Source organism: Heterodontus francisci, chromosome 4, assembly GCF_036365525.1.
Source record: "Heterodontus francisci isolate sHetFra1 chromosome 4, sHetFra1.hap1, whole genome shotgun sequence".
In the NCBI taxonomy this organism is placed as follows: Eukaryota; Metazoa; Chordata; class Chondrichthyes; order Heterodontiformes; family Heterodontidae; genus Heterodontus; species Heterodontus francisci.
This window is the reverse complement of record NC_090374.1, coordinates 59711179-59721141: the sequence shown is the minus strand read 5'-3', so window position 1 is coordinate 59721141 and position 9963 is coordinate 59711179. Positions and strand designations below refer to the sequence as shown.

The following is a 9963-nucleotide window of genomic DNA, read 5'->3' as shown; positions in this document are numbered from 1 at the left end:
TGAATATGTTTAAAGCAGAGATTGACAGATTTCTAAATACCAATGCCATAAACGGATATGAGGACAGTGTGGGAAAAAGGCATTGAAGTGGATGATCAGCCATGATTGTATATAATGGTGGAGCAGGCTCAATGGGCTGAAGGCCTACTCCTGCTCCTATTTTCTATGTTACAGTGCTGTTAGGAAGGGAGTTCCAGGATCCTGACCCAGCGACAGTGAAGGAACGGCGATATAGTTCCAAGTCACGATGGTATGTGGCTTGCAGATGCTGGTATTCCCATGCATCTGCTGCCCTTGTTCTTCTAGGCGGCAGAGGTCGCAGGTTTGGAAGGTGCTGTCGAAGGAGCCTTGGTGAGTTGCTGCAGTGCATCTTGCATATGATACACACTTGCTACCCTCAGTGCTTCTTCCAACTGTTGTTCAAGCTGAAGGAGGTGGTGGGTGGTGATCAGCAGGAGGTTTCCTTGCCCATGTTTGACCTGATGCCATGAGACTTCATGGGGTCCAAAGTCAATGTTGAAGACTCCCAGGGCAACTCCCTCCTGACTGTATACCACTGTGCCGCCACCGCTGCTGGGTCTGTCCAACAGGTGGGACAGGTCATACCCAGGGATGGTCATGGTTATGTCTGGGACATTGTCTGTAAGGTATGATTCCCTGGGTATGACTATGTCAGACTGTTGCTTGACTAGTCTGTGGGACAGCTCTCCCAATTTTGGCACAAGCCCCTAGATGTTAGTATGGAGGACTTTGCAGGGTTGATAGGGCTGGGTTTGCCGTTGTCATTTCCGGTGCCTAGGTCAATGCCGGGTGGTCCGTCCGGTTTCATTCCTTTTCTTAGGCTTTGTAGCAGTTTGATACAACTGAGTGGCTTGCTAGGCCATTTCAGCATCAACCACATTGCTGTGGGTCTGAAGTCACATGTAGGCCAGACCAGGTAAGGGCAGCAGATTTCCTTCCCTAAGGACATTAGTGAATCGGATGGGTTTTACAACAATAGACAATGGCTTTATGATCACCACTCGACTAGCTTTTTTTTTAAATTTCAGATTTATTAATTGAATTCAAATTCCACCACCCACCATGGTGGGATTCGAACCCATGTCCCCAGAACATTAAACTGGGGCACTGGGTTACTAGACAAGTGACATTCCCACTACACCACCGCTTCCCCTCTTTGGCATTTAAAATGTAACTTTATAATTGCGGATTTTCATTCCTTTAGAATTTAATTGGATATAAAAATTGCTTTTTTTTTTACTATATCTGTCTATCTTTCTCTCTTAATCCCATCTTTCTTTCCCAATATTTATTTCACTTTCCATACTTGATTTAAATCTATTTTATAATTCCAGGTTTAGATTGTGCGGGTGGAATTTTCCCAGCTTAGTCCCCTTGGCAAACAACGGAACCATATGTGGGTTGAGAACCCGTTCTCAGCTGGAGTGGGCTTTGATGAGGCGTTTTATCTGAGCCATGGCATTAGCATCCCACCTCCGGGTTCCCCGACTAATCAGGGAGGGCAAGCGGGATGACGCGGCTGGATCTGTCAAAGGAAGGATCTCTAATTAATGGAATCACGACATAGTTTAGAATGGCTCACCAGCACCTAGAGCTTTGAGACTGCAGCAACCATAGGAATGGAGAGGAGACCCGGGAAGGCTGCTCCCTGAGTCTCTCACTCTTACTTGGAGGTACTGCTATGGGATCAGAGGGGCTGCAGTGAGGTGAGCTGTCCCCAGGTTGGAAGGAATAGGACAACCTCTTCAAAAAGGCAGGCGTGAATAGAAGTGACTAAGGAAGTCAGCAGTGGTACCTCCAACCTGGAGACAGTGCTCCAAGAGGTTCCAGGACCTCAGGTGGGCATGACAAGTGAGTGGTATAACACTTTCAGTTTCCTTGCCCCACACTAACTTTCACAGCATTGTCCTGAACACCATTCTCAGGACAACACACTCTGCTCTCTCCAGCCACCTTACATCCACAACTGAGTAGACAACATTCACACTCACCTTTATCCTATTGCTCTCTTGCACACTCACAGTTACCCTACACAAATGTTGTCCTTCCCTGTTCTCCACACAAGCCATTACGAACATTCACACCGCTCTGCTTTCTCTCCTTGCAGAAGCGAGCACACAAACCTGGCAAGAGGCAGTGATCCGGGTTGGGGTGGGGGGGAGCCTCCACTAACAGGCATCTTATTAGTCACTGGCATTGCATGCTCACCTGCTCCACTGGGAAGGAGGTCTTGTTGCAGGAGGCTGCAGATGTCAGCAATGACCTGCCATGACTGCCTAAGCCTCCTGAGGTACTGTTGAGAGAGCTGCCTCCGCCTATAGACCCTGTGTTGGGGGTCTTGCCTCCTTCCAGCTAGATCGTGGTGCCCATCCCCTTTGCCCTGTGGAGAAGCATACGGCTGAGGAGAAAGCTGCTGTTGGTGTTGCTCCTGCTGGAGCTGCTGCTCTTTGTGGTGTTGCTTCTCCTCTTATCCCACATCAGAGGTGAAAGGTGCAGCTGCATAAGTGGTGAAGAATGACAGCAGGGAAGTGCAGCTGAAGGTGAGTGAAATGATAGACAGGGGAAGTGCCTTCCAAGAAGTTGGCAATTATCTGTCAAGCAGTCATAGCACTCTCTCAGAGAAGATGTGCAATGAACAGCGCCGCTCACCTAGCCATGGCTGCAGCTCCTCAGTGTAACTGATCAAAGCCTTCCCATCTTGTCAGAAGAAGCTCTCTTCACTGTGCACTCGCTTTGATGATCCTATCGTGTTGCTGACAGTTTGGGAAACAGTTGTCCTGTCTGTTAAAGGCAGAATCGAGGGTTAAAACAGATTTATTTGAATATTTTATTACTTACCCAACAACTACATGGGGGTTCCCCAATCACCTTCAATCCTATCCCGGTGAAACCCAGAAGAGGGAAGGATAATGTCCGGATCTTGACCTGATGTCACTTAATGTCACTCAGGCGATTTAACTTCTTGCACACACCCAAACCTGCCTACCCATGTGCGTCTCAATGAGGATTCTTCAATCTGTTTGGTTGAAGGGGCCTTGCTAGTCCTGCTCATGCATCCTGTTGATGTCAGTGAGCTGGATCAAACACATGACAACAGCAAGACTATGTTCAAAAGCCTGCAAAAACTCTGTGGACAGCTGTCAGCAACATGAAGGGCGAGCAACTTTCCTTCACTGCTGACTTCAAACACCAGGCCGATGTCTTTAATTATTTTATTCCTGCCACCATCTAGTAAGTGTCCTCACTAGAAATAATCTCTGATAGACTACAGACTCTAATATAAAAGCTGCTACTTCAAAAACAAAGAAATCACAAACTACACTTGTAGATCTCACAGGTAGCATTACATACAAGGTCTACTTGCGACTAAAGCAATTCAGTGAGTAGCTTAAAGGGCAACAACTTTATTTATTGAACTTTACCCTAAAACTGATCGTACTGCTTTCATTTTTTCCTCTTACTTTGCTTTAGAGGATTGTTGTCTTTACTAATATGTATCTTCTGCTTAGGTATCTTCTGCATAGTTTTAGTCTGCCCAAATGACCTGAACTGGTAAGAAAATGACCCAAATTGACACTACTTTTACTAGTTAGTTATGGGTGAAACTAGGTAATTAGCAACAGGTAATCTTTTAATGGAAAAACCTAAACACACAACCAAGTTGTGCAGACACTAAACTGCAAGAATTTAGCCCACAAGTTTTCACCGTCAGGCTATTGATTCACTTGGCTAGGTATTAGACATAGCTTTAAAACAATTCCAAGTCTTTGCCTAATAGCAATTTACTCAAGAAGTATATTTTTAATATTTAAGTCAAGAAACAAGGTCTATTATACATTTGTTGTAACAGTTTAATGAGCATTTTTTCAATCTAAGAAACTTTACAATTTAAAGAACATACAAATGGTGTAATACATAATGTGCTGAACAATAAACCAGGATACATTGCTAATTAGTACTCAGGAACACAAAGAAAAGTGAAGGTAAAACTATTAAATACAATACTGTTGTGCCTGCAGGGACAAATACAAAAATGTAAAACATTGGGATAAGGAAATTCATTTTACACATTGAGTTCATGCAATGTTGTGCAGTGCTGGGCAGCCATCAAGATATGCTTCAAACTTTCTACAGCAACTTCTATAAGCCATCTGCATAAATTAAATTTGCCCTAAAAACCTAAAGTTATATTATTTTACAATTTTAAATGGGTACTGACCTGATATGTTGATTCTTTCATATACTCATGGACCACACATAATAAAGGTTTGTAATAATTTGTAATAGGCATTGTTTAAATCCACTGAAAAGTAAAATAAGGTTTGATTTTATGCTTATTAGAAGAAACAAATTGGAAATAAGAATATTTGGTGGCTGCTTGTTATATCAAATTGATTTGAAGAACAAAGTGCTTCCTTACGAGTATAGTATAGTTCATAGCAATGTCACTGGTTAATAGATTTGTGACAATTTCCAGTAAAAAGACCAGAAATCATGAATTTCTGCCACCTGGAGTTTCATTCTAACCCTACGCTCACAGAAACAATACCTTTCAGCAGTTTCCTCAGATCAGTTAGACCTCACCAGAAGACACCAAATACAAATACAATTCAAATACTGTGGCTTCCCATACTACTGTACAAATAGTTTAGTGAAGGGTTTACTTCTTTAAGCCTATCTGACAACATCAATCTAACTGTTTAAAATATTATTTACTATTATATATGCATTATAATAAGTCAGATTACCTGTTTTCCAGAATGAGTCTAACCACCTGTGTGCTGCACTGCACCAATGGAATAGTGAATTTGATTCAGAAAGAACTGTATTAAAAAAGCAAGTTGTCTAAAAAACACAGTATGGCTCCTCTTTGGCCCAACTCAGCTAAATTTAGATTTAAAAAATCATTACTGTACACCAGCTTTTAGAGAATTTCACTTATGTTTTCTTCAAGAAATTCAGTTGAGTTCTTAAAATGTGGATCATTCAAAACAAGTCAAAACAAAATAATTTCTAATGCACTTAATTTTGTATAATTGTATGAAACTTCATAAAAAGTTTAGGCTATGTAAAAAAGAATGTGCAATTTATTTGATACATGAGGGAAAATATAGATTTATAAAGGGATACAAAAAAAAAGCAGGCCTATAAGCATTTATTTGATACCTCTTTCTGTAAATGAATAGTTTGGAGAACCCTTGTTTAACTTTGCAGCTTGTACGTAAGTGCAATTTATATCATGTGCCTATAAACGAGATGCAACATATCAGTGGATTCTACGGGGACATGCATCTTTATTAATGTTTAATCTAGATTTTGCCATTTTCCAGTTAGAGGAAAATACACTCAACTGTTCTTTTGTTCAAAAACCTGTAGATATTCAGGGCAAAATGATATTTCAATTAGAAGAGCTGAATTTAGTGTTTTCTGGCAGTTTGTTTAGTTGGCTGAAATCTATGTATACATCCACATTTGAGATTCCAGAGTTGGTTAAGCATGCTTGACAAGGCAAAAATCAAATACAAAAAATGAAACAAAATAATAAAGAATTGGCTAATTTAGTGACATACTAACAATAACTACAGAAACACATTTGCTACATGGAATCAATTTGCGCTTTACAACAGTATTTTACAGTATTAAACCATAGTCAAGACAAAGTTTCTTACACAAACTACATTATTTTACATAACACACCAGAACGACTTTTGGAACAATTACCACTTCGTTATTGCAGCTACCTATCCATCGCAGAATTAAATTTATTTATATTTGTCTTTAATAATCTCTTGTGCAAATGTTGGAAAATAGTGGCAAATGGTAAAAGATCAAAGATCACTGGATTTTCTGATTCCAAAAGTGTGTGGCCTATTGGATACTAAGAGTACTGCTTACATGAATTGCCCATTAGAGGCAGGATTTCCTCTCAAATAACCATTTCTCAATGGGAGGCACAAAGTAAAGGCAATATTATAGAAATCATAGCAAAACACAAGGGAATATTGTCACAAAATTAATTTTCATAACTAACATACACATACATGGTTTACAAATTGGCCTTTTGGATTATACGGAGTTCATTGACTTAAACAAATCCTGTTAACCTAAAACATTCTGTTTGTACTGTCATTCTACCTACACAATTGTAATATAATTGAACCAGTTTTAGCATGTGACCTGAAAATTATATTTCATATTTGACCTTCAGATGTTTGAAGGAATATTCACCACAGTACACTTTGAGTTAACCAAAATATCCCTACAGCCAAACAATTTGGACAAATTAAAAGTTCGTATCATAAGAAATTGGCTGCTAACAAGTTCAATTGCTTGGTGGTTGGGAAGCAATTCCAATGGTCTGAAACCAGAAGAGGGACTGAGAAATTGGAAATGTAGTTTGTTTAATCTATTTATCCAACAAATATTATACAATGACATACTAGATTAAACTGGACTCCAGTTTTGAAAAAGAAACAGTGCTACCTCATAATATTCAGTGCTTATGTGAACAGAAGGGACAGACCATGCATATACAAATAATTAATACAGTTAATATAGTCCCTTGAAACAACTACCCCTGTGTGTAAAACATCAAAAAAAACATTAGGTAGAGTGATTTTTGTCTAAGTTTTGGGCGGTAATGGGTGACAGTGGGCTATCAATTATGGTGCAGGACTAACTGCCCCATACTCACTGATGATCAGCTGACTGCGATTTTGGAGCAGACTAGGAAACAGGTGAGCAGCGTCCTGCTCGTAACAAGTGGGAGATTACTTACACAGTATGCAAACAGGGGTCCTACACCACAGGATCCCAGTGCAAATTTGGTCAGTCGTGGGTGAAGTGTCCATTCTGAGAGTAACCATTCAAATCTTCAAAACTCTTCCTGTCCTTTGCAGGGCTCCCTCCCAACCAAGGATTCCCACCCCCATCCCCTTTAATTCTTAAAGTCTAGCTTGGTTCCACAGAACAGCACAAATATCTCAACTGCTCCCAAACTGGCTCTTCAATGCTGGAAGCTCACCAATATTACTGAAATGAGGTTTGATCATGAAATGGTTCAAACCTCATCCCGATGACACTGCTTTGTGCACTGCCCACCAATTTATGCCGTTTCAGAAATTACCCCCATTGTTTTAGGAATAATTTTTAAATACCTTATTTCTCATCAAGAAAATCAAATGAACATTAATGAGTTATAAATAGTTTATAAAATGGAAACAATAATCAAACTAAGCAAGAAAGCACATTTTCTTTCAGGTTGTTGGTGGTGCGCAGTGGCTTATGAAAATATAAACCAGTTATCTGCTTTCAATATGTAACCCAAGCACTTAATGAGCTAATGCTGTGATATCTTTTTCACTTAAATGGTTTAATATAACAAGACTGGAAGAACCACTTGGATCAGTAAAAACTGTTCATCCCAGTTCTAAAGAACAACTCTTCAGAATTCTAAAACAAGACAAAATATAGTTAAGTTTTAATGCACTCAGGGTTCCAATGAAGCTTACAGAGATAATAGCATTTTGCCCTGGTTCAGTTAAAAAATAGTTTGGAAGTTCAAAATGCCTTTCTTTAGTACAAGGCATGGCTTGTACAACAGTTTTACTTGCATGCTCAGATCATTTGGTGAGAACAGACCAGTTCTTCCCAGAACCCAATCACAATGCTCTAAATCACAACATTAAATATGCCGTACTGGCATAACTTCACAAAAGTCACAAAAAATGGCATATTTCAGCAAACTGTCACTAAAGGAAAGCTAACTATAACCACCTCAATAATCAGCATTGTATTCAGACTGAAATTCAAAATTGTATGTGATTACTAAGCATTTGACTTGGTACTGGCATTACATTTCTGGTTAACATATAAATCAACTTCAAAAGATAATACAAGAAAAGAAAGGTCTAACTAACCATATTAAAGTTAGTTTTTTGGGATGTGGTGACTTTTTTTGTTTTACTTATGCATATTATTTCATGCAAGCAAAAAATTATAATGATCAAGTTGTTGTGCAGAAACTCCATATCTGCTAGGGCCTTTTCAAATGAGGAACCACAGAGAAATGATAAATGTACAATTTTCCTATTTTTTTGAACTTCACTAAGTGTTCACTGATTGCTTAGTTTCTCAGGATTTAATACATTTTTTCTAGAGATCCACTGCCATAATTATAAGTAATAGCCAAATGGCTCAAATACATTGGCCAATTGCAAATATTGCCTCTCTGATGTTGTATCGTGCAATCATTATCACTAGATCGCACACTGAAGTCTCTGAAAAATTTTTTTAAAAATGTTCTGCACTTAAATTCATTAATACAATAGAAAATTGTATTAGTAACAGGAACTAACAATTTTTAAAAGTGTCAACTGCATGATAGGAGTTTGGAGTCAGTTAACCTCAAACTGTTACACCATAATTGTATAATTCTTTAACATGTATGATTAAAATATATTTTAAAATCATGATTCCATGTGAGAAAATTTTGGTAATTCCCATTGAAGTATCTTCCATTTATGTTGTCTGAGAACAGAAAAAGTTAGCCTGCAATTTGTACAAAAATTTTACTGATTCCACTCTCAGACCAGAAAACGTTCCCATAGGAAAAGGCCCTAACTGCAGTAACTTTGAGAACCCTCACTCTCTCACTCATACAAATCAAAAACCAAACAAAAAAAAAACTTCAGTTTGTTACAATCTACACATAATGTACATTTACAATATATCATTTTGCACAGAAGGAAGAATAAGGAATACATGAAAATTTACAAAAGATAGTTTCATTTTCATTTTTTTAAAAAGAGGTATGGCTAAAATGCAGATTTTTATGGGGCGACATTAAGGAAGATTGGCCATCTTCTGTTAGTGGTGGACTGAGGTCACACAGGTTCTACAATTTACCATCAAATATTCTTAATAGTACTCCCAGATCACTACGACTCAGCACATGCTACTGCTATCAGAGTAAAGCAGGAAAAAATAAGACAATTCTGCAATTTCTGGGCTGCAATTACTATAGCACTTATTATTGGCTATTATCAGTGACCACAAGCATATCCCAACTAGTGTTCAACACTGAAATGCCAGAACTGTAGATCAGGACCTGAATCCACCACTACACTATGATTAAAAGACAGGTTCTCTCCTATATCACAGGACAATTAATGTAGTTCTAATTCAATGAATAACACTTACTGAACACAACGTTAAGTGCAAGATATTCATTTGCTTTTCTTTTTCCCTTCCATGTTTATTTTCTCCTACAGTATTTGGCTAGTATATTTGTTCTGCTCACTAGCAATGATGTCTTATAAAGCATAAAAAGAGGTATCATTAGAAGCCTGTTTATGCATTACAAAATTACAAGTAACATAACTTCTGAGATATTTGGACTAAAAAATGAATTTGGAAGGGAAAAACAGAAGAAATAAGACTCACATTAAGCCGTATTTGTGATTGCATTCTTTCAAACAGCTGAATCAAGCACACCATGTCTTATTAAACTGTGGGAGGTCATGTAAGTTACTGTGTGAAGCTTAGATCAGGCATCTCCTACATTTAAATGGTTGAACTGTTCAGTCTCTGACATTTTGTAAACTTAAAAATAATATTTTGGACCCGCTTTCAGTACACAATGAGACACTATTGTCATTTGCAGAAGAACAACAGGGTCTTTGCGAGAATCAAAACCTCTGTTTTCTGTAGACCTTTGTAAAATATTTCATTCTTCTCTTGGATGTACTTATTTCATTTTTTAAGAGGGCTTGATCAAGAGGATGGATACAAGATCACACACTCATTGTCATGCTTGGAGAATACTGTGAAGAACAAACAAAACAGCATATGAATGTCATTTAAGAATCAAAACAACATATGAATGTCATTTAAGAATCAAGTGTTTTGTTTTATTGGCAAACACATGGAAATAATGTCAAC

At 38.3% G+C, this 9963-nt stretch overlaps 1 protein-coding gene across 8 annotated transcripts in view; it reads right to left on the bottom strand.

Moving 5' to 3' along the window:
- Window positions 1-3890: 3890 nt before the first annotated feature.
- Window positions 3891-9963, bottom strand: part of ssbp2b (single stranded DNA binding protein 2b) — a 673806-nt gene continuing 667733 nt past the window's right edge. For 4 of the 8 annotated variants that reach the window (XM_068029629.1, XM_068029630.1, XM_068029632.1 and 1 more), the window contains one exon: window positions 3891-9845. In XM_068029629.1, coding sequence (XP_067885730.1) covers window positions 9816-9845 — 30 coding nt within the window. In that variant the 3' untranslated portion in view covers window positions 3891-9815. The remainder of the gene's footprint in view (window positions 9846-9963) is intronic. The other 4 variants (XM_068029625.1, XM_068029627.1, XM_068029631.1 and 1 more) reach the window with 1 other exon arrangement.